Below are 25,780 nucleotides of genomic sequence, written 5' to 3' on the forward strand. Positions count from 1 at the left end.
AATGATCTGCCTCATATCGGACTCCGAAGAGGTTGCAATAGCAGGGGCAGGCTGAGGAACCAGGCATAAAAGAGTCATCATCTAGTACAGTAGAGACATCTGTCAGAAGCTGGACAGCTGAAGTTTCTGGCTTAAGCTTCTTTGACTTCTTTTTTTGGAAGAGACTGTATGTCACAGATGAAGACTCAGCTGAACATAGCATCTTGGGTGAGAAGCTTGAGAAATTGTTTTTTTTGGAGATAAATGAACAATGAGGAAAGATGGCTGCAGAGGGTCTTTTAGATAAAAGATTGACAAACTGCACACCCTCTATGATTATGCTTGGCACCAGGGTAAAATAATCACTTCTCTTGTTTGCTCTTATAGGGAATCTGCCAACAGCAGTAACATTTGCCTTTTCTGGTAGACATGCACATAAAAAGTATAGCAGATAAAAAGAAGGAAGTGTCCACAATGGGGTACTTACTGACCTAAATGGTTTGGTAAGCAACTTGAAGATGTACAATCAAAAGACTGAAGATGAAAATAAGCTTTGGGGACTGACAGCATAGAAATTCTGAATTTTTCATGTCCCTACCTCTGTTATGTACCTTACGTCTTCCAACTTGGGTTATATATCAGATGTATGATACGCAGAAGAGCTCAGACTTCTGGTATGTTGGCCAGATATATGGCTGTCCTTTGCCAGATATCCATAAGTAAGGAATACTGTAACAGTGATTTAAGAAGGACATCCACTGATAAACACGCTATACCCCAACCCACAAAATGAAATTACACTTCCAAATAATATGGACGTGGCTTTTACAGAAAAAAAAATGTGAAAAAGAAATAAAATAATTTGATTCAACTTAATGCAACTCTGCAATAAGTAGAATGGCGAAAATAAATGGAGTTGCATCTTACCAAGGAGCATAATCAGAAATAAAGAAGCGATAGATATGCTGTGAAGCTTTAGCAAAATCTGGATTTTCCAAATGGCTTAAGCAGGAGTGTACATCATTAAAAGAAAATCGGTGTATTTGTCAATCATTAAAAAAAAATTAAATTTGTGCCAGGGGAAATAAAGTGAGCAGATTTATACTGTGAATGCCTTAATGATGTGTTAACAGAGCTATGTATGAGAACGCTATAAGTTGTGAAAGTATCACAGAGCAATGTGGTTTTGTCCTACGATATGCTACACTTTTTATATTCCTTAACAAAGAAAACAACATTCTCAGTAAGCAAATCCCCTTCAGTAAGAGTTAGATATTGTGAAAAATAACAGACACACTATTATCCAAATGTCACTTTATGTTAATGTTTTATACCAGGGGTATAGAAGGCAAAACGGACACATGCTGGTCCTCACTGGTTACAAACATACACAAAATACAGTACATTACAGGAATAATAATCAAGAAAAACTGGGAAGGGTAAATCTAAAGAAAATAATATACTGCAACATACACAAGGCAGCTCATCACCTGGACATTTTAGGCAATAAGCATGGTAAGATATCTACGCAAGTCCCTACCATTGACTGAAGGGAAATATTCCAGACAACCACTAAAGTGTACAACTAAAAACTAAAATATTAAAGCGAGATGTTTTCTACAGTATTTTGACTATCTTTACACCAACCAACAGATCTACTTTAAATGACAAAGCATTGAGTGAAACATGAAGGTTCTAACCTAAACAAAGCCCAATATCAGAGGGAAATGTTTGAAACTAAGTCACAGAATTTAAATTTCTAATAAGTGAGGATGTATGAAATGGAAATACAAAGGAAACATTGGATTATCTTTGAGATGCTTAAATTGAAAGTCAAAACCTCCATACTAACTTCCACAAGTTATACTGATATTAAACCAACTCAGCCAGAGTCTGGACGAAAATAAAGAAGCAATATCAATAAACAGTGGCACCAGTTGGCATAATGCTTAAGGTCTTCACCTCCATTGCAGAAGGTACAAGGTTTGATCCTGACTACCGGCCAATACCTGCTTGGTGTTTGCATGTTCTTCCTGTGTCTCTGTGGGGTTCAACCAACCTCTGAAACACGAGTGTTTCCATCTTAAACTCACCAAAAAGAATGGAGCTGTGAACAACAGTATAGACCTCTACATGGTGCCCTGTGGGGGAAGAGCATCCTCATGACAGGAGAACACAGAATGAGCACCATGGCAGGGCCAGCCACTCAATGATGTAAAATATTGCTCTAGGTGATTTGGTTGTGTTGACTAAGGTTGCCAAATGGGCATGAGTATTTGCCGGTGATAAGTGGGTTGAGGACTTGGCTTATGCTGACCTACATAAGGAAACCATGCCAAGGGTAGGAGGGTTTATTTGCCCCTATTGGACAGTCTGTGCCCACCATAAAGCCCAGCAGCCCTGGGTCACTACTCTAAGGGCCAGCAGGTGACCAGTTGTCAATCTTGGGTTACCTGGACATAAAACCATGACTGCAGTTCAAGATCTACACAGACATCTTTCTACATCTACAAACTGTACTATGTCCTTCATGGATGCATCTGCAGTCATGCAGTCTTTAAGTAAAATGTAAGAATCCATAGCCTAGGAGGGGAGAAGTAGAAAATGGTGTGTTTAGGATCCCTAGGATCAGTAGCACAGCAGTGGCAAAACCCTGCTCGATCTGGAATATAGAGGCAAATTATAATGCTTGGCAAATGTATGCACGGAGGTCAAATGGTTTGACTTTTGGATTGCCAGTTTTACTGCAGCATTTCTTTTAGATTGATGCAGGTGAAGTTGATCCTGTGTCCACAAAACCCTATTTTAAGCATGGAATTAATTAGGTTCTGTTTTGGTCCTGTGTCTGTGTTGGGACCATAAGTTCTTTAGGTGTAGACCTTAGTTTCCTCATATGTAGTCTGTAGGTATTCCTTGGAATTATGTTTGATGCCATAGTGAGAGCCTGCAGAACTTTTCTTGCTGTGAACTTGTTTTCTTTTTGTTCTGGCTCTGCAAAGGAAGTTCTTTTGTTGAGCTGTAGTCAGGAATGCCATTTGTTGTACTGTGTGTGGAATTCCGGGCCCAAAAATGTCCTTGTTTGGGATGGTATGTTTCCTTTTCATAAACCACAGAGAACAGGAGGTATAGCTTAGCAAATAAATGACCCTGTGTAAATCTGTTGTCAGCTTGCTTTTCTTTGTCTGTAAACTTCTGTTGCTGCCATTGAACTAGAGATGTGATGGCCTGTAAGGAGCAATGAGGCGATTATTGATGGGTGGCATTTTGTCTGGGCTCTGAGGCGCAGTAGATAGGCCAAAGGGGAATGCTGAAGGCTGATAAGGTCAGTTGATCCTGCAAGAAATCTCAATCATCTTCTGCAGATTGGGGGAGGGCTCTCGTGCAGGTAATCCTTTCTCTGGGGGCTGTTGCAGCCGGACTCCTTGCCCGGCCTCTAATTAAAGAAATTAAATCTTCTGCCAAAGAAAGCATTTGAGAATTAGAAGAGGCCTGGTGGGGGGAGTCTCGAGGAATTGGTCTTAGTCTTTTGGCTGCTTTTGGAACTAGAAGGCACTGTGGTTTGGATAGCTTTCCTTGTCTAAAAGTTGGCACTCTTGGGTCCAGTGCCATGAAGGGGGTGTCCTCTGATAAGTCAACCGTTTGATGGGTAAAATTTTTTGGCGTTCATTCAAGAGTTCAGGAAGTTCTTTTTGTTTCTGTAGTCAAGCTGTCCATTTTTTGTAAAATCCACTTGTCTTTTGTTTAAGTGCCAGTTCTTTTGGGTTAGTATTAACTTTCCGGCCGAAGACCGCTGATTGTATCCTAATCCTCTTATCTTTGCGCTTCGGAGGTGTCGGTGCTGATACGGTAGCGATGGCTGTGTCTGTACCTCTAGTGTTACAGAACTCAAGTGGTACTCTTGCTCTCCTCTGTTGAAAGAGGCATGATGCCAACAGGCTGCTACTGCCGCGGGCTTGAAGGACATCCAATCAACCTGCTAAACATGAACTAAGAACTGCTACACTCAATGTAGGTTCACTGACAGGGTTAAGCTTGGAAGTGGATGATATGATGGTGGAGGATGCTGGACATCCTATGTACCCAGGAGACAAGATGGAAGGGCTGGGCAGCGGAACCACTTGGCTTGGAATCCAGAGTCTGCTACTCAAGAGGAGGATGGGCTACAAATGGTGTGGGGATTGTGGTGAAGGCTAGAAATGGTGTGGGAACTGCAGTGAAGGAGAAGCTTCAGAAGACAGTTTAGGATGTAATCAGAATTAGTGACAGACTCATGGCAATCAGATGTCAGCTAAATGACAGGGCAGTATTCATAATCTCAGCTTATGCCCCATAACAGGGTAGTGATGGTGAGGTAAAGAAAACATTCAGACAGCAGTTGCAGGACCTACTAGATAAAGCAGGAAGTCATGTACTGGTGATAATAATGGGTGACCTGACTGCACATATCGGAATATACAGAACAGGAAAGGAGGACTGTCTTGGTCCACATGGGTAGAATAAAGGAATAAAAAAGGAAAGGCCATTCTAGACTTCTGTCTGGCAGATGGCTTGATAATAGTCAACACATAGTTCAGAAACACAGACAGTCAGAAAATCACATAAGGGAGTGGCCAACATGCAACTTAGGTAGACATCCTCCTCCTAAGAATGGCACTGGGGTAGAATCAGCGATTGCAAAGTCACCCCTATTGAAACAGTTGGCCCACAGCATAAACTATTGGTTGCCACAATCAGTTGCAAATAGTGATCAGAGAAGGCTCTAAGGCTGAACACCTGGAAGTTGACTGGAGAGAAAGTACAACAATTCATGGAATTAACGAGGGATCTAGCACCTCAGGAAGAAAAGAAAATAGGTGAAGTTGAAAAAGAATGGCAGCACCTCAAAGCAGCATGTGTGAGGACTACAGAACAGATATGTGGCTGAGACAGGTATGAAAACAAGGTACATAAGGAAAGCTGGTGGTGGAATGCAGAAATCCAGAAAGTCATCAAAAGAGAGGAGGAGTGGAGGAAAAAGTGCAAGACAGAAAAGAAGAACAAGGCTATAAAAAGAATACTTGTTGGCTAACAAAGAAGCTAAGAAAGGAGTTGCAATAGCTAGGAACAAGTCAGAGGCACTCTACCGGCTTCTGGAAAGTGACCCAGTGGATGACACAAAGAAAGTACATCAGGTTGCAAGGCAAAGACAGAAAGATAAAGAAGATAGTCAGACACCCTTCATACGGGATGCCAGCAATAACCCACTCACCAGTCCACAGAACAGAGTACTTCCAGCAGCTACTGAATGGAGAAAACCCCACAGAAACTGTACTCCCCCAGATACAGCCTCCAAAGAGGGAAGAGGAGGAGCCCATCATAGAACACATAAGATCAGTACTAAAGAAAATTAAGTCAGGAAAGTAGCAGGCTCAGATGAGATCACAGCAGATTTGATAAAGATGCTGGGTGAAATAGGGGAGAAATGGCACCAGAGGGTACTCACAGCAGTGTGGAGAGAGAAAGGAGTACCCGAGAAGACTAGATAATAAGCATACTTTGCTAGTGTTCAAGAAGAAAGAAGGCATTGGATGGCTCAGTGGTACAGTGGTAGCATTGTCACATCACAGCAAGAGGCTCTCTGGTTCAATTCTCGGCTGGAGTGCCTTCTGTGTGGAGTCTGCATGTCCTCCTTGTGTTCACGTGGGTTTTCTCTGGGTATGCCGGTTTCCTCCCACATTACAAAGACGTGCGTCTGGAGCGTTGCTCCCCGGGCTGCCACTGAAAATTATCATTGTTCCAAGTCGGACTTTCCTGGTAAACAAATGTTAACTAAATAAATAATTAAAAATTCACAACTGTGGGCAGTAAAGAGGTATCAAACTCCTGTCACACTGCATGAAAGTTCTGGATAGGGTGAATGAAAACGCACAGTAGTAGAATGTAAGACAGGAGATGAGCTGTTCAGATTCAGATAAAGCTGCAGCACAACTATGTTTGCAGTGAGACAGATAGTTGAGAAGACGCTAGAGATGAGGAAAGAATCCAGCTGGGCATTCTTAGACTTGGAGAAAGCATATGACAAGGTCTAAGAAAGCTAACTTTATTTATTTTTTATTTTATATTTGTTTACTGGGAAAGTCCTTCCGGACGCATGCCCCTTTTCAGCGAAGGTCCGGGGGAAAAGCTCCACAAGTGACAAACATCCGTAATAGAAAATACATAGTCATAAGTGATTGGTAGTACAGTAGAGGTAATTTACAACATATTACAGTACTAGTAAAATAGAGGCTGGAACAAGTAAGACAAGTTAACTGCAGTCAGTCACAAATGAAACATCTACGCAATAACTTTGATTAGTAACTACAGATGATATTAGTATTCAAGTATGTACAAAACATCTCATTTGAAAGCTTAAGATTAGTGCTATATTAAGCAGTTTTGAGAATATAAGGAGTCTTCAGAAAGGAGGTAACACTGCAAGGAAATCAATAAATCAGGGAGACTAGTGAGTGTAGTTTGTATTATCCAGGTGCGGTACAATTACAAAGTCATGATTTATTAAGGTGATTTTTTTCAATACTTTTTTAAACAAGGGTAAGAAGGTAGTGGAGTATATGTCGGAGGGTAAAGTATTCCAGATTTTAGGGATAAAATGTGAAAGAACAGATTCACCTGCCTTGTTGTTGGCTTTAGCTCTGTCAAGCAAGAATTTTTGACTAGAGCATAGGTTCTAGTACTAGAGTGTGGTTGTATCAGGTTTTGAAGGGTAGGAGTATTATGTATAACAGTTTAAGGGCCAGTGTAAGTTGGTTGTAGAGGAAAATTTGAGGGAGTTCTAACCAATCTAGCTGTTTCAGGACCTTAAAATGGTGTGTCCTGTTAGAGGAATTAGTTGGAAACTTAGCTATTTTGTTACAACATGATTCCAGTTTTGCTAAGTCAGTTTTTTTGAGGTTAATGGAAATAGGAGAAGCATAGAGAAGAGTGGACAAGAGGTGACTTCACGCTATAGCGGACTTAGTATTATTTGTAAGAAAGTGTTTGTTGTAAGAATGCCTAGTTTTTTATGCATCTTTTTAATAGTCTGTGAGATCTGGATGTCAAACTTAAGGTTACTGTCTATTTGGGCAGTACTGCGGTGGTTTGAAGTTCCAGAAATAGCAGAATCAGTGCAGGCTATATACAAGGACTCAGTGACTCAAGTTCAAACTGTGTTCGGTCTCACAGAGGGGTTCCAACTGGAGTGGGTCTGCACCAGGGTTCAGCTCTGAGCCCACTGCTGTTCTTACTGGTGATGGACTACATTAGCTAACAGGATGGAGGGGGGTGATCAATAAAGTTTTTGTATGCAGACAATGTGGCATTACAAGCAGACTTTGAGCAAGAATGTCAGCAAAGGGTAGGGGAATGTAATGCAAAACTGAAGGCACATGGGATGAAACTGAGTGCAGTAACAACTGTAATGGCAATAAATAATGGAGTTTAGAGGAAAATGAGAACTGTGATAGAAGGGAAAACAGTGAAACAGGTTAACAGCTTCAAGTATCTGGGAGGGGTAGCAGAGAAGGGAAGTCTGAATGAGGAGGTCAAAGCTAGAATCAGAGGGGCTGCAGCCAACTGGCAGAGTGTGAGGTGAAGTATATGACAGAAGAATGCCAAAGAATCTGAAAAGTAAGGTGTACAAAACAGTAGTGTGATCAGTGCTACTGTACGGTACAGACACCTGGGCAGTAAAAGCAGAGCAGCTGAGGAAGCTAGAGGTGATGGAGATGAAGTGTCTGAGAAGGGTGGTAGGATGCACACTGTGGGACAGACAAAGAAATGAGAACACAAGAGCAGAAGCCAAAGTAGCTGCAATGACAGAAACAGTCAAAGAGAACAGATTACGATGGTTTAGGCACATGTGCAGAAAAGTAGAAAGCAATCTGGTGAAGAAAATCTGAGACAGACAGGAAGAAGGCAAGAAGAAATAAGGGCATCCAGAAAAGAGGTGGATGGATTGTGTGAGAGAAGACCTGTGATAGTCAGGCATGAATGTCGAAGAAAGGAGGGCAGTAGCAGTAAACAGAGAGGGATGGCAACAGTTGACACGACACCCAGACTCCATGTAGAAAAAAGGCAAAAAAGAGGGGTTGATGATGATGATAATGATGAACAGCAAACAGTTTCTCAGTAAATCTGTGTAGCCTTTATGATTTCAGGTTTGGAGGTGTGGGACCTAGACACCCCCATACCATTAAAACTTTATTCTGGACTTTTATATTAGTGTACAGTGGGGGGGGGGGGTTGCAGACAAATAGATGTGGAAGGGTGCCTGCATGCCTCCCTCCTCTGGGACAGACAGAGATCAAGTTTGCAGCAACACTTTTATGTCATTACAAATTCTGGAAGCAATATTTGGGTTATTTTAGAAGGAATTATCCGAAAAATATTAAGAAAGCTTTTTTAATTGATTTGAGATGTTGCTTTGCTGGAATCGAAGAAGGACGATGTTATGTGATCCTATCTCGCCTACATTCAATACTGATGGGCTCGGAGCCGATCCCTCGGCTCCGACTCGGCACGCTATGCTATAGAGCGAGGCCTCTTATTGGCTGAGCTATTTCTTATCCCAGGATGCACCACCACTAATCCCCCAGATCTCGTTTGCCGCTTACAAGCTAGGACGTGGTCTCAAACTTGGCTGGGCTAAGTACTGTTTTATTCAGACTTTTCCTGTCAGGAATTTGCTTATTTTGAACCCAAAAGCTGTTTTAACAGCTATTGTTGTGGTACGAGTGTGTTTGAGTAAATCTGTTGAGGAATTTGTGTTTTTTCATTAAGGGAAGGTTTCCCGTTTAAGTTAGAGGGGCCTTTCCCTATTTTCTATTACTATCTAGCGTTTTATTTGTGTGTCAAGTACCTGCTTAAGTTAGAGGGTCTTGACCCTCTTTTTTTCTGTGTTTGTGCTACTAGTACTGAATTGTTTGGTTTAAAAAAAAAAAAAAAAAAAAAAACTTTATATTTAAAACTTAAAACTTGCTAGTTTTTTCTGTGTTATTATTAATCTTAGAGGTTTGTCAGCATGTCTAAAGAGCATAGACCCTCTGGGTTTAAAAAGTGCGCGAGGTGTGGTTATAAAATGTCCATAACGGACGACCACTCCTCGTGCGTTTATTGTTTAGGCGCCAAGCACCTACAAGAGTCCTGTAGCGTGTGTCACGCCTTTTCATCGAGAGTCCTCCAGGAGAGGAAGAACAAATTAATTCTAAAAGGGTTGATTAAGCCATCCTTCGAGGAGGCTTTATCTTCCTCTTCCTCTCCTACAAAAAAGAAAAAAGCGTCGGCTCCGACCAGTCTGTCGGAACCGACTGCCAAAAAACCTAGGCAGGCTTCTCCATCGGCTCCACGGACTTCGGAGCCGAGGGCGGAACGGTCTGCCTCGATGCCTCCAGTCTCGACCCCTCTGGTTTCGGAGCCGAGGACTGGGGCATCGAGAGGCGGGTCACCTTCATCGGCTCCACTGATATTGGAGCCGATAAGGGTTGCCGGCTCAGACTCTTCCTTCGGGCCAAGTCCTCATCGGCACCGAGGGAAATTGTTTTGAGATCTCCTCGAACCGATAGTAATCGAATCCATTCGAGCCGGTCCCCTAGTCCTATGGAGCCGATGGAGAAATCGGTTCGGACCCGATCGGTGTCATCTAGATCCTCCAAGATGTCTGATTCGGACAGCCGATGGTCCACCCTGCTACTATGGTTCCTCCTCCAACAGCCTCAGCACCGTTGGAGCCAGTGCTGGTGGAACCGATGGAGGTTTTAGGGTCGGGCCCGACCCTTACTCCAACTCTGGCTCTTGAGTTGGAGTTCGGTACGCGGACTTCTTCTGTCGGCCCCGGGGGGGACGCTTCGGGACTGATGTTTTCGGTCCCAAGCCTTCCTCTCGGTGCGTCGGCTGCGGGAGTGCCGTCTACCGTCGTGGCCACGGAGGTGGGACCTTCCCAGGATTCTGGTGGTCTCGCCTTTAGGGCTATGAGGAGTGCGTTAGCCAAATCATCTTTGGCTACCTCCACGGTCTCCCCAGCTCCTTCCCTGCATACCGAGACTGGGTCTTTGGCAGTCCCCCTGTCCTTAGACAGCGGAGCCCCGGGGCCTGAGGTTACTCCCACTGGGGTTTCCCCCCCTCCTGGAGGTCCTTCTGAAGCTTCTTCGGAGGAACCCCCCAGGAAAAGATCGTGCAAGAGGAAGCACGTTGACTCCCCTGATGAGTCTCTTACATCAGACACTGATCTCGATGATGCAGAGGGGTCCCCTAAGTCGTCCTCAGATGATGTCTCCTTTGCAGACATCCTGGAAGCCCTTAAACAACAAGGCGGCTGGCAATCCAAACCCCCTTCTGCTGATGAGTCGGTGTTCCTTAAGGCCTTCGGGGCTCAGCCCTCTGCCTCCTGGGTGTCTCCGCCCTTCGACGAGCTCTTGGACTTGATCTGTTGAAGGGTGTGGGAACACTTAGACTCTGTGGAACCGGTGCCTGCTCGTCCTAATAAGTTCCTGTCAGCACCCCCGGAAAAAGAGTTCCTGACTAAAGGTGTGGCTGTAGATGCTTTGGTGGTGGCATCTGCTACCCAGCAAGATGTAGCAGAGGCTTCGACGTCCGTCCATCCTCCTAATAAGGAGTCTAGGAGCATGGATCGGTACGGTAGGCGCACCCTAAGTTCAGCGGCCTTTACATTAAGGTCCTTGAACTATCTCACGCACTTTACCAGATTTCAGAGGGATCTGATTAAAGAACTTTCCGATACCCTCTTGGGTAACCTGCCTGAGGAGCTGGCCCAGACGGTTGGCTCTCAGCTGGCTACACTGTCGTCCATTTCAAACTCGTCCATGAGGCTCATTTATTATGCGGCAAGGGGCGAGTAGAGCGGGTACAGGCATTGCTCTACGGAGACAAGCCTGGCTCCGCCTGTGTCATTTTGCGGAGGCCTTTAAGTCTTCCTTTGCCGACGCCTTTGATGGGTCCTCCTTGTTTGGACCCAAGGTAAAGGACACACTGACCCGCTGCGAGCAAGAAGGTAAGACTTTGACTGCCGTAAAGGCACGATTTTCCACTCCCTTTCGGCCTTACCCCAAGGCTAAAAGAGGAGGGAAAATGTGGTTCCATAGATCTCAGAAGTCTTCCCCCTCACAGCAGGACGATCCCCTTCCAGAGGCAGGAGGGGAAATTCTTCTGGAAGACGCCGTCCCAGAGGCGGCAGAGGCCCTCGCAACACTGGAGACCGCGAGTCCTTTCGTGGCTCTTCAGCCTTTCACAGTCCCTGAGGGATTGCCCGACTGTGCAGCTCCGAGCCAGTCGGGGTCGTTTCGAGGCACCTAAAAGCCTGGGAAGGTATCACTCAGGACCGATGGGTGCTTCGAATTATCGCCGGAGGTTACGCCATCCCTTTCTCTCACTCTCCACTTCAGTCCAAAAAAATCCCGGACCCGCCACCCAGTCAACGGGAAACTGCAGCCTCAGAAGTTTCAAAGCTGCTGCAAAAGGGAGTCATCCAACCGGTCCCCACAGACCAGATCGGATTAGGGACTTACTCAAGGTTCTTTTTGGTGCCAAAAAAGACCGGGGACTTGAGGCCCATTTTGGATCTCAGCATTCTAAACCGTTCAGTTAAAAAGTCCAAGTTCCGAATGGTCACCCTACAAACCATTCTCCCATTGCTGGAGAAAGGTGTTTGGATGTGCTCCATAGATCTCAAGGACGCTTATTACCATATCATGGTACATCAAGCATCCAGGAGACATCTGCGCTTCAGCCTAGGAGGCAGTCATTTTCAGTTCCGCGCGCTGCCCTTTGGTCTCACCACAGCCCCCAGGGTGTTCACCAAATGTTTGGTGGTAGTGACTGCTCACCTAACAAGTCTAGGATTCCAGGTGTTTCCGTATCTAGACGACTGGCTCCTAACTGCCACCTCCAAGCATCTACTATTGCGGAGCCTACAAGCCACGATATCACTGGGCAATTCCCTTGGAATCACCTTCAATTGGCCAAAGTCTGTGTTGCTGCCATCTCAACGCATAAGATTCATCGGAGTAGAGATAGACTCAAACCGAATGCGGGTCTATCTACCTACAGACAGGATACAAACCATACAGGCTCAAGTTCGAGCCTTACTTCCCAGATCCAAAGCCCCAGCCAGAATGGTACTGCAGCTATTGGGATCCATGTCCACCACGGTTCTTCTAGTTCCCCTAGCAAGATTGCACATGAGAATTCTCCAGTGGCTTCTTTCAGCTCAGTGGTCCTTTCAGGAACTCCCTCTCAGTCACCTCATGTGGATCACGGAAACCTGCAAACGGGACCTTCGCTGGTGGCTGGTGTCCTCCAATCTGGATCAGAGACGACCCTTTGTTCCACCTCCTCCTGCGGCCACTTTGACCACGGACGCCTCCCAGATGGGGTGGGGGGGCATTCCCTGGGCAGGTCAGTCCAAGGCAAATGGCACCCAGAAGAGACCCTACTTCATATCAACATCCTAGAAATGAGGGCGGTGCTTCTGTCCCTTCAAGCCCTTCACGATTACCTCCCTCAGGGCGTAATTGCCGTTCACTCAGACAACATGTCAGTGGTCTGGTACCTGAACAAACAGGGAGGGACCAGATCCTATCCTCTTTGCAGAGAGGCCATGAGAGTTTGGGAATGGGCAGTGTCGACCAAACGCTTTCTAGTGGCTACTCATATCCCGGGCAAGTCCAATGTGATAGCCGACAGACTGAGCAGAACCATCCTCTCTCCTCACGAATGGTCTCTGAACATTACAGTTGCAAATCAGATTTTCAGCAAATGGGGAGTTCCATGTTGCGACCTCTTCGCGACTCCACTGAATGCGAAGTGCAAAAAGTTCTTCTCCCTCACCCCGGCTCCGGGGAAGAGCCCCATGGACGCACTAGCCCGTCCGTGGCCCACTGGCTTGCTTTATGCCTTCCCCCCAGTTCCTCTCCTTCCCAGGGTGATCCAAAAGGCATCTCTCTTGGGGAGCAAAATGATCTTAGTTGCTCCTTACTGGCCTCGTCAAGTATGGTTCCCCTATCTTCGGAAATATGCTCTGGAAGGTCCATGGTTCCTAGATCAGATCCCAGACCTATTGGTTCATCAGTCGGGACTATTCCACCAGTCCCTACACACCTTAAGATTGACGGCTTGGCTCCTCCTCTTCTGACTATAGTCAGGAGTCATACATTGGATCCAGAAGTTGTACACATCTTATCTTCGGCCCACAAGTCTGCTACAAAGAAATTGTATTCTAGCAAATGGAAAAGATTTGCTATTTGGGCTCAACTCCGGGGCCTGGATCCCATCACTATTCCCGTATCAGAAGTACTGAAATTTCTAACTTCTCTTTTCAATCAAGGCTCTTCAGTCTCTACCATCAAGGTTCAATTGGCAGCTATTTCCAATTTTCACGAATCTATAAACCCACCTTTAATGAGCAACAGATTGTGTAAGACCTTCTTGAAAGGTGCTGCGCTTTTAAGACCTCTGATTTCTCATCCTGCTCCTCCATGGGATCTCGATGTGGTGTTACGCACCTTAACTTCCTTCCCCTTCGAACCGGCAGCGACATGTGATTTAAAATTTCTATCGTGGAAGACTGCCTTTCTGGTGGCAATTACTTCTGCCAGAAGGGTTTCAGAGCTTCAAGCTTTGTCTGTAAAACCTCCGTACTTGGTTTTTCACAAAGACAGAGTATCTCTCAGGCCAAATCCTTCCTTTGTCCCTAAAGTTTGTTCCAGTTTCTGCCTACAACAATCATTAGAACTTCCAGTCTTCTTTCAAGTATTCTAACAAAGCGGAATTCATATTCCAGACATTAGATGCCGACAGGCAGTTGGCTTTTTATTTAGATAGGACCAAACAAACAAGGAAAACAGATCAGTTGTTTGTATCCTTTGCGGACAATAAATTGGGCAAAGCCGTCACAAAGGTCACTATTGCCAAATGGATCAGGGACTGTATTACTCAAGCTTATTCTTATTCTAATAAAGAGCTTACCACCTCTGTCAAAGCTCATTCTACAAGGGCTATGGCTACTTGATAGCATTTCATTCTAAGCTTGCCATTAGTGACATTTGTGCTGCGGCTACATGGTCTTCCCCGCACACTTTCATTTCCCACTACAAATTGGATGTGGCATCTAGAGGACGAGCTTCATTTGGTTCCACAGTGCTCAGGAGTGTTTTCTAATGAGCCACCCAGGATTTAGGTGCTAGGGACGCTGTCCCATCAGTATTGAATGTAGGCAAGATAGGATCACATAACATCTTTTAGTTATGTACTTACCATAACTTTAGATGTTTGGGATCCATCTCGCCTACATTCTAATAACCCACCCTCCTTCCCCCTTCCTTGGAGATCAGAGGATATCAGAAGGTCCGAATCCTGTTGTTTCATCTTGAAACATCTAACAATGTTATATAAACAAGTTGTGCATGTGTGCATGAATGCGGACAAACAAGATCTGGGGGATTAGTGGTGGTGCATCCTGGGATAAGAAATAGCTCAGCCAATAAGAGGCCTCGCTCTATAGCATAGTGTGCCGAGTCGGAGCCGAGGGATCGGCTCTGAGCCCATCAGTATTGAATGTAGGCGAGATGGATCCCAAACATCTAAAGTTATGGTAAGTACATAACTAAAAGTTATGCTACTTAGCATAAGATGGCAGAAAATGGTGGGGGGGGGGGCAAGCCTTAAGAAAATGCAGCACACTTTAAGCACTTCTTCTTCTTTCGGCTTTTTCCCGGTTAGGGGTCACCACAGATTGGCAGTAGAGTTTAAAGGTGTCAAGTTGCCAGCCCAGCGCCCAACCTTCCACGGAAGGCACACACACACACACACACACACACACACACACACACACACACACACACACACACACACTCGCACCTAGGGCCAATTTAGAGTGTCCAATCCACCTACAGCATGTCTTTGGGATGTGGGAGGAAACCTTAGCACCCGGAGGAAACCCACGCGACCACAGGGAGGACATGCAGACTCCGCACAGAAGGACCCCAGCCGAGAATCGAACCGGAGAACCTCTTGCTGTGAGGCTGCAATGCTAACCGCTGCACCACCGTGGCCGCCCAGCACACTTTAGGCACTACAGAAGGCTAAACATGTTCAAGGAAGCAGATCCTTCTTCCCTGTGGAATATAGAGATCCTTGGAACACAGAATTCGTCAGTTAAGCCGGTCTAGGGAACATATCAACTACTAACATAATCAGCTTTAGTTAGAGCTCAGAAGTTACAATAAAAGCCCTCTAATATTTTGTAGACAATTAATTTAACTGCTTGTAGATAGGTCACTGGCACTGTAACCCCACATTTCTGAAATACATGAAGATCCAGTTTCCACTGGGGACACTGATTTGTCTCCCTTAACACTCTGCTAACAGAGTTCTGTGTGCTCCAAACGAAACCCCCAGAAGACTTAGTAGTTGTAAAAGAGCAGTCTCCCCCAAAAAATGCTTGCTGCCTGTGATGAGGGAAGAATGTTCCCCCCCTTGCTTGTTGATGTACATGACATGACAGTTGTGTGTTGTCTGTTAGAATCAACCTGCCCCCTGGAAGAAGTAAACTGAAAGCTAATAAAATGCAAACTGGACTGCTGACATCTCCTTCAAGTTGATATGTAGATGCTGCTGTCTGACAGGCCACTTGTCTTGTATCCACTCTGACCACAAAAATTCCTTTTGAATGCATGGTATTATTGAATGAAGTGTCCAGATGCTGGGCAGTGCTGTGTCCATACATTTTTGAGATACCATTGCAACTTCCTCATATGCCAAAATCTTTCATAGACTTACTCTTCTTTTCTTTAATTTTCTTAAAACTGGCAACACAGGAGAACCAAACAAGACATCAGATTGCAAAGGGCATCCAAATCCCCTAGTTTTAACATGGTCAGATAAATTTGATCCAGCAGCCAGGCATGCCGACTGGACCCAGTGGCCAGGGGCCCCCCTACCGAGAGGCCTGAACAGCATCAAACCACATGCAAAGAGATGCTTACCCACCTGTTCAGAAACATGCACTAATCTTTGTAACTCTTTACAATCAATACCACATATTTATTATCTAGTATATATGAACAATTCAGTGTAGTTAATTTACCAACATGTTTTTTGGAGCTGGGTTTAAACCATAGCACCCAGCGACCCATGTAAGCACAGTGAGAAATGCAAGCTCCACACAGTCAATGGCCAGACATCAGGCTGAAACTTTGGAACCAAAAGCTATAAGGTAGAAATCTCATCCCATGAGTCACAATGCTGCCCACATTCTTACTATTTTCAATGGCCTTGGCCCAGTATTACTGCATTCGGACAATAGTGTTTTGTACACACTCAAGGCAGTGATCTGACCTGAAATTGTCTCCCAAGTACGGTCCTCTGCTACAGTAGGATATAACAGCAGTGAATGGATCCTGCAGTCTCAATCTCTTTTCTTGTTTTAGAACCAGACCTTGCACAAACAGAACAAGAGCCAGTCTAGTTCTTAATAAAACAGACAAAAATAAACAAAAAATAGTTTTTAATAGAAGACAAAAGTTCTTTATGGTTATCTTGACAAAACCTCCCCACATACCTAAAATAACAGGAAGAAATAAAAACAATGTACTGACAGCTGAAACTGGCTAAAAGACCTAATTACTCTTCAGTAACAATACTAAACTAAATCAAACATGAGAGTTATGGCAAGTAACAGTGAAAAACAAAACACAAATTTTACATGGACCAATTTCCAAAGTCTGTACTTGCAGGAAGAAAAAAGCATTTGAACAACTGTTAAGTGTTTGACAAAAATCATTCAGAACATGCCACATTTGTGCAACACCCCTAGCATAGCAATTTCAGATTAGCCTCAGATCATTTCTTCATGGTCTGCCAGAAGCAAAATGGCATAAAGTTGCTGCTGTTATACTGCATTAGCCATGCAAATAACAAGACAGCATTTTATCTAGTGGGGGTGGAGCACACAATCTGCACAAAATTGCAAAACTAAAGATTTACTTTGTCATTTATTCATAAGAATGTCTGCTTGTATTTTATGAAACGTTTGACCTAACTCTACTGCTAATACCATGCAAAAACAGGCTGTGGTCTTTATTATGCTTTAATCAAATTAAACCACTAAGTGCAGAATCCTGTCTTCTCAGGTGAACAGAGTGCAATACAGAAGGAAACCAGTTTGCTTAGAGGGATACCGTATGTGAGTGGACAATGTGGAAATCAAATCCAGGTTAGCTGAATGTATCAAAAACTCTGCAGCTTGGCCCTCTTATTTTCAGTCCATACAGAAAGACTTGCTTACAAAATCTTTTTAAATTATACACCTGGAAAAAGTACCTAAGATGACTATTCCACAGTATGGCTGTGTGTTCAGATTTTTTTTGCCTTTCTTGTTTACCTAGCAACCACACTTGGCACTAGCCACAATGCTATAGTGTTCCCTTAAAGTAAGAAGAAGGTAATGAAGGAGGGACTATAATTCTATTTAGAATTAGGACACAAAGATTATTCTACATAAGTAAACATCTGTCCCAGGAAAAACACCACGGGAAACATAACTGTGAAAACAATGTGAACAAATCAGAAGCACTAATCCTATTGCAATTGACAACACCATCACAGTAAAAAAATATCTTTACTCTAGCTTACCCTGTTCTTTGTTTATTTGCCTTGAAGAGTCCACTCCTTGTAATGGTAAATTTGTAGCAGGCGGGAACTGTGGGTGCCAAGGATATTCAGGCTAAAAAGTAGAAACACAATGAGAACATGTATCATAACATTAAAGGTCATCAAATACAATCACAAACAGAGTTTCCTGTAGTGCATTGGTATAAGGTTTGATTCCCTTAGCCTCCATTGCCTAACTGTGCGAATCTGAGCAAGTCACTTAAATTGTGGAGATCAGTGCTCTACCCCGGAAAACAAATAAAATAACATAAAATAACTTGCTCAGTCTCCTTTACATCTTACTTTAAATATTAAAGATCCATTCTGCTATGAAGTCACAATTACACTTTATCCGCTATAAAACAAATGTACATAATTCATATAGCTTATGTGATTCAAAAATTGTTATACAGATATAAAACTTTCAATGTAATGGTAGTGATTCTCATGGAAAAGCAGATCATTAAGGCTTCCCAAATAGTGGATGACCTTCCCTGGATGAGGCTGCAACTTACCATCAGTTACTTGTCATGGAAAGTCATTGCTGGCACCATTTCTACTGTAGCATCAGTAGTGATTCTCTCTTTTTTCCCTCCCTTTTCCTTTTTGCAGTTGTGCAACCTTGGAGATGCTATACAGAATTACATGGGGTTACGGGCAATCTGCCACAAATGGGAAACTCAGAATTATTTAGTTAGTTAGTTTTTGCCTAGACAAAGCACCAACCAGTTCTTTTCATCCAAGTCTAGGAATCATAGAAGAAATGCCCATTAAACTGGTGACTAAGAAAACACTTTGTTTCTCTTAGCTTAACCATTTTAGACATTCTAGAAATTAGTCTTTCTGAGTTCAGTTAAGTGGATATTGCACTAAAACAATACAACAGCTTAAAATAACTTTAAACTCCAACTTTAATAAAAATAAAAAAAAAACATACAAAACAACTGGTAAGCACTTTCATCCCAGAGAGTGTATGAGCATTTGTGGGCTGTAGAAAATAAGGATCTTAGTGATAGTTTAGCTAAGCATGTTATTAGTAAGCATAGTTCAGAAATTAATGCTGTTTATTTTAAAATTAGTGTTACAGATCAGGTTTTGTTAGGTTAGAGGCTGAGGATGATTTAGACTAGAAGGAATCTTGTTGGCGGTTTAGGTTAAATGCATGTATTTTCCCACGTAAAAATGAAAGGGAAAATTACAAAGTGGTTTTAAAAAGGAAAGGTAAGTGAAAGCAGTGATGTAATTACATCATGTGATCTGACTTGATTATTTAAATGTGGAAAGATTTATTGCAACTTGGTCAGATGAAGTTCTATAAGTGGGACGAAAGCACTTACCAGTTGTTTTGTATTTTTATTAAAGTTGGAGTTTAAAGTTATTTTAAGCCGTTGTATTGCTTTATGCTTTAAATTTTTGAGGAAGTGGATATTGCGCCTCAATGGCCAAGTGAGCTGCTCATTTACATGCAATGAATCACTGCATTGTTCAGTATAGAAATACACAAATTAGCTGATGTGTACTTGCTTCATAGCTTGTCCAATCTCAAAGCCTCTTGGAGAAAGATCAAAGCGGGTTTTACACTGCTTGTTAGTGATCCCTCATTCTATGAGGTGCAGCAGCTTAACAGTGAGAATAAGTGAGAATAACTAAGTCTAGTGATGCAGAGTGTTTGTCCCTCCACACATTTAAGGGGGTTCAAGAATACTTGCTTCCTACAAAACATAGCTTTGTAAAGTGCTGTATTGGCTCATATTATTCATGGATTTCAGTACATGAAATACAATTTTCTGAGTGTTCAGTTTTGTGTAATACAAACTAATGTTACTAATGTTCCCCGTATGTAATACAAGCTTCACTGACTTCAGCAGGTGAAATGGAACCTTCCGTAAGAGAAGGGAATACAACACTCTTATGTATTGCAAAACTGCTGTGTTACAAACTAGCCCATACAGCATGAGATCTCTTAGGTAAGCATAGAAAAGTTATGTACTTACCATAAAGACAGCTCCTTGTTGTTTCACTTTCATCTGGTTCAATGTTTGGGTTGTTGGACCCAATCAAACATGACCTCAACACCTTCTTCTAGAGTTGTGGATCCAAGCTTCTAACTCCTCCCTTACCCATAATTCCCTCATCTCAAAAAAGTTAGATAAGTTTGCTAACTTTATTTAAATATAGATCTCTTCCTATAACTGCAGAAACCTGCAGGTGTGCCAGTTGATATACATGTTAATACGATATTAAGGATCAAGGGAAAATTTTGAGCAGACAGGGTCTTAGTTGAGGTCTGTCCAATCATCAGAAGCTGTCAGTGACAATATTAGAAGGGGGGGAAGGGGAAGGAGGAAGGGATACTGAACTGGACGAAAATGAGATAACACTGGATCTATTGTTATGGTAAGTACATAACTTTTGTATCCAATGTTCTCTATTTTCGGCCGATTCAAAGTTTGGAACAGATTCCCAAGCTGCAAAAAAAAAAAAAAAAAAAAAAGGCACCTGGGTGATATCAAAGAAGGATATTCCTGAGAATAGTACAACCAAAGAATGAAAGTCTTGTGGATTGCACATCCAGTTGGTAATGGGATACAAAGGTGTGAACTGTGGACCATGTTGCTGCTGCACAAATGTCACCAATATGAAATCTTTTCATGAATGCCTTAGACATAGCTATTGCTCTTGTGAAATTGGCTTTTGGTTTCATGTGTAGGGGTAAACTCCAGTCATTATAAACAAAAGAAATGCAATCTTGACAGCCATTTAGAAATTGTGACTTTTGATACATTTCTGCACAATTTTTGCTTTAGAGAAGAAGAAAAAAAAACAGTTGATCTTTCTTATATCCTTGGCACGGTGTAAATAGAATCTGAACTGTCTTTGAACATCTAGCGTGTGTAGCAAACATTCCCTTTTGTTTGAGAACTTGGAAAATAAAGACTGGCAAATCAAGGGAATGATTCAAATTAACTTCAGATGTCACCTTTTGGTAAGAAGGAAGAATTTGCTCTCACTATTACTCTGTCTTTATGGAAAATGATATACAATGGTTTGGATGATGGTGATTGTAATTCAGAAATATGTCTAGTGGATGTGAAGGGCAGTTGTGTAATAACTTACTGTACCAGTAGATGAATTGCTGATCACTGATGCAGTACTCTGAACAGATGGGTTGTAGCTCAATGATGTCCGGCTGGGTTGCACATCTGGGAAATGACCTAAGGTCACAGGCATCGGGTGTAAAAGTGGACATAAGTAAGAGATCCTTCTGCTACTGACAGGGAGGTTTATCCAACTTTCGATATAATCTCTGCAAATTTGTGTAGTGTGAATTCTGGCATGGAGGGGGTGTAGACCCTGTGATTATTGGAATGAGAGAATTCACTGTAACAGTCTTATGTGGTATCTTACCCTTGGAACTACCACGATGATACAGGGCATCAACCCTAACAGATGAAGGATCAACCTTGTTCGAGGAGGGGGAATACTGAACTACCTGATTGGCTACTATTTGTATGGACAGTGCTATGGCATCTAGAAGCTTGGCAATTTGAAATACTGTGTTTATATGACATCCTATAAACTATTTGTTGCGTTAGACAGTTGGCTTTTTGACTGACTTACTGTGATTCCCAGTAGATCTGTAAGGAGGAGTAGTAGTGCCTGTTGTTGTACTAGTAAATTCCTGTTAGTAGCATTTAGAAGAAAATCATCTAGATATGGGAAGACGTGGATCCCTTGCAGTTGGGGTTGAGCTGCTATCACTGCCATAATCTTCGTCAACAACCATGAGGCTGTGATGACACTGAAGAGCAGTACTCTGAACTGAAAACGATTGTCTACCAGCCATAAATGGAGAAATCTCTTGGACTGCTGCCTCAGTATCTTTATATGATAGTAGGAATCCTTAAAGCACATCCAGTCATTCTTCCTTAAAAGAGGTAAGTTGGGACTGTGCCAAAAATCTGGAACTTTGCCTCTCTCACTAACTGATTCAGATGGCTGAGGTCCAAAACTGTCCTGAAACTGCTGGTCTTCTTTGGGACTTAAACAAAAAAAGAAAGCAAAAAACAAAAAACCAATAGAGTCCAGATTCTAACTGGTCTGGAGGGACCTGTTGGATGACTCTTTTTCTATCAATTTTGAAACCTCTGTTGCTGCAGATTTCAACTGACTGGGTGGAACACTGGAAAACTAACTTTTTTTTGGAGGGTACAAAAAGGGAACAGTGTAGCCTCTTGTGATTATCTTTAGCACCCAGAAATCTGATGTAATGTTTACCAGGCTTGTGGGTGTACGGTTAAGCATCCCCCCGAATGCCTTCACAGTGTGGCATCTGGGTAACCCTTCAGTTGTGCTGATCGGGTTTTTTGGTGACAGGACTGTGAAATCCCTGATTATGCAGTCCACCTCTGCCTCTGGGGCAATGTCCATTTGAGTTAAGTCCCTCTCTGCTTGGGGGAAGTCTGTCTCCAGGACTGTCATGGTGTTAACCCTGACATTTTCTGAACCACAACTTCTTGTCACCTCTTTGTTCCTGGAATAGGTCCTCTACGAGGTGAAGAAAAAGATTCCCACAAGAGACAGGGCCTTACTGCCCTACTCACCTCTAGTAAGCATTTCTTTAACATTTGGCCCCAAAAAAGGATGGGGCTTAATAAAGGATATCCTGAAGCTTTCCAAGAAATCAGAGAGATGCATCCAGGCATGTCAATGCCTACTGCTCTAGCTGTACCATCTGCTGCATTTGAAAGTGGCATGGCCAAGTTCAAAGATGATTGTAAGGCAAACATAGTTGGGTGTCCACCACTTTTTGAACATCCAGTGGTAAGTTACCCAACAGGGACCTAGAAATCTTCTTGGTTGGGTCCCTCTGACAAACAAGTCATATTTGCAAAGTACATCAGTGCTCAGAGTACAAAAATTGCTGAAGCATAAGCCTGTTTCCCACTCTGTCCAACATCACTGACTCCCTGTTAGGGGATGAAGAGAAAAACTCTTCAAAGACAGTTCCTTTTTCATGGCTGCTGCAACTACTGTTGAGTCTATTGGTGGTCCTTTAGTCCAATGTTTCCCATCTTTTGATGGTGCCACTAGAATTCTGTCAGGCTTTTTGGAGATAGGTCCTTCTAAGTCTACTGTGCCACAAGATCTATGAGGGCATCTATGGACAGTACCACCCAGGATGCATATGAGCCAGTGCCAAAAGCCTTGAGGAACACAGATTCATCTGGAGAAGGGGTTTCAGTGGATCCCTCTCATTTCATTAACTGTAGGATGTCACCAAATGTGGTGCCTTCAAGGTGGATCTAGGGTATCCTTCAAATTCATCTAAATCAGTGTCTTCAATGACAGTATCTGGAAAAGAGTCTAACATGTCTATTTTATAGGAGCTTGTCTCTGGTGTACTTCTGGTGACAGGTCTGAATCAGACTGGGAACTCAAGTGTTGAGTATCCTCCAAGCTTATACATACTGATGGTCCCTGCTGATCAGAATGAGAGGAATAAGTCACAGAATCCATTGAGAGTTGGGACAGATCTGAACTCGAGGTGCACACCTGCCTTCTTGGCCCAGCCAAGACCCACTCAACAGCCTTGAAAGTTGACAGAGCTACTGGAGCCGAGGAAGTATTCCTCCTACTCACAGCTTCAGGAACTTTCACCACTCCGACTGCGATCAGGTATGAGGAGGACCCTGGACCTGAGCTATCAAGTGCCAAGGCCCTGAGAAGAAAAGACAGCTCTGAAAACTTTGGAGTAGACTTCACCACTGGGAACCCCAACACCAAAGCTTTGGCTCCAAGAGTCATCTCTATCTGAAAGAATCAGAGTGGAGAGAGTAAGGGATGTGGTCGATGCTAAAGTTCCTCAAATTATTGGATCCCACTGAGGCCCCCCAGAAGGGCTTGGATCTGTGGAACTAGATCCAAAGTGTGAGTCAGTACTTGAGAAAAAGCCTGAAGGGGAAGATGGAACTCCCCAAGGCAATGGCACTGGGGGGACTCCCAGTTAGATTTGTGTCCTTAAGAATCTCCTCAACATATGGTTGACATTTATTTCAGTAAGACTTTTGATGTATTGGGCCAACCTTGATGATGATGCCACTGCTGGGGGTCTGGAAAATCATCTTTTCTGCAAAATAGGTGAATGGAGATGAGGATGCACCAGCTCCAGTGAGAATCTAGCTTGAAGAGAGAGAGAGATCAGATCTGGATAACTGACGGATCCAACATCCTTGGAGTTTTAGGTGCTGGACCCAAAGGATTAGTCAGATCCAGACACCTTTTTCTTGATTTCTTGATTTCACACATCTTTTCTTTTCAGATCTTTTCTCTGTAGACTTGTCTACTTCTCTTTGTCTCTTCTTGGATATAAGAGTACTGATGTACATCCAAAACATCATTTCTTGAAACAAAGGTTCTTACCCAAAAACTCCTGAGAAACTTTCTAGAAGTGACGCCAATGGGAACACAAAAGCATCTATCATGCCTTCTGAACAGATCCAGTCCAAATGATTTAAAAACAGCTGAACAGACAGAACCACCAGTATTCTTTTTATTTTTTTTTTCTTGTAAAGAATGAAATCCATGAGATTGCTCAAGTCAAATTCTGGACACAGTTCTGCTTGTCATTTTAGAAACTAGAAAACCCTTTAATATAATTCTCTTCCCTCTTCTCTCTAGGGGGAGTTAGTTTTACTGCCTCTTTTTATAAAGGAAGCAAGCTACACTTAAAATTTCAAGGAAAGAGATGTTAGAGCTTTGGTATAGTGAGTCTGTGAGAACTCCAAATGATGCTTCCTACTCCAGTAGTAAAATCCTCCAATGGTTTGCAGCTACAGACCTTTATGTATAGGCAAGAAGTGTCTACTGTTTTAAGGAAAGCTTTCCACATAACTCATTTGAGTAGTAAAGGCATCACCTTGAGAGCAAATGAAATCATAACACCCCTATACTCGGCACTTGTCTGGCCATAATTGAGTATAACGCCCCATTCAGTATGTACCGTACTAAGAATCTACAGTAATTAGAGAATCCTTAGAGGTTTCTAACACAGAAAATCAAGAGCCTCCAGCATGTGCCTTACATGGACTGACTAAAATCCCTGTCACTATACTCGATATCATATAAACCTCTTAGGGTAGACTTATGCCTGGCCAACAGCAACCCAAGACCCAAACCTAAAGAACTTACTGCATATCCATAAATCAAAATGGGTCTAGGGCTATCAGTTCCAGGGACTTGAATATGACCTACGACTTAAATAGGACATGCTGGAGGGACAGATTTATCTCCCAGTGACTGCCACATCTTTGGAACAGGCTACTAATGTGAAACAGAGCACCTCTATGACAGTGTTCAAGAGGAACCTGGATGAGTGGATGGAGCACTGTAAATTCTTACTGGGTACAGCACCCACGACCCTCCTGGACATGGGTAGTCATCACTAAATGCAATCGTGGGTATTGACTAGTACATGTATGGTATTACATTGGGTTGAAACGTCTCGGCTTAAAATTACCTCTGGGTCGATAGCCTAAGTAATCTCCTATGAAATGTGCTAAAGAGCCCATAAGATGGCTGTGAAATCTATCAAACTCTCTTGATTTGATCTGTTCAGCTGAGGAGCTTCCTCTGACCTAGATGTTATGTTTGGGGAGCTGCTGCTCCTGGCTTATAACAAGGTTGGAAGGACTGCTTCTAACTCCTCTTGTAAGCCTTCTTTGAGTATTGCATCACTGTCTTAACAAAAAAGTTTGTGGAGAGACCAGAACGTCTCTCTTTTTTCCTTGAGACATTTTTCATAAACAGCTGTGGCCAGCAAAAGTAGCTTTATGCAGCTGCTGCTAGTTGTCCACAGGCAGCCAAGAGACACACAGCACTGTATGCTTCTCATCCCTAGGCCAACTGCTGCTACCACAACCTGAACACCTGTGCTGTGAAAAATCAGCCTCATTGACTGGGGGTATAGCTTCAGCACAATCATTCAAATTGCTGTTGGGATGGACTATTATAACAATGTCAATGTCTTATTTTTTTTCCCAAAAACCCTCAGTACCTGACACAATGCACATTGTGGTTAGTAATCTGTAGGCCAAACACAGCAGTAATATAGACG

At 43.1% G+C, this 25,780-nt stretch overlaps 1 protein-coding gene across 2 annotated transcripts in view; it reads right to left on the reverse strand.

The window, feature by feature from the left end:
• TNIP1 (TNFAIP3 interacting protein 1) overlaps nt 1-25,780 on the reverse strand; it is a 739,301-nt gene that overhangs the window by 44,849 nt on the left and 668,672 nt on the right. For both annotated transcript variants that reach the window (XM_044069404.1, XM_044069403.1), the window contains exon 16: nt 17,647-17,737. In XM_044069404.1, coding sequence (XP_043925339.1) covers nt 17,647-17,737 — 91 coding nt within the window. The remainder of the gene's footprint in view (nt 1-17,646; nt 17,738-25,780) is intronic.

Source organism: Protopterus annectens, chromosome 4.part0 (genome assembly GCF_019279795.1).
Source record: "Protopterus annectens isolate FY-2018-M chromosome 4.part0, PAN1.0, whole genome shotgun sequence".
Lineage (NCBI taxonomy): Eukaryota > Metazoa > Chordata > Ceratodontiformes > Protopteridae > Protopterus > Protopterus annectens.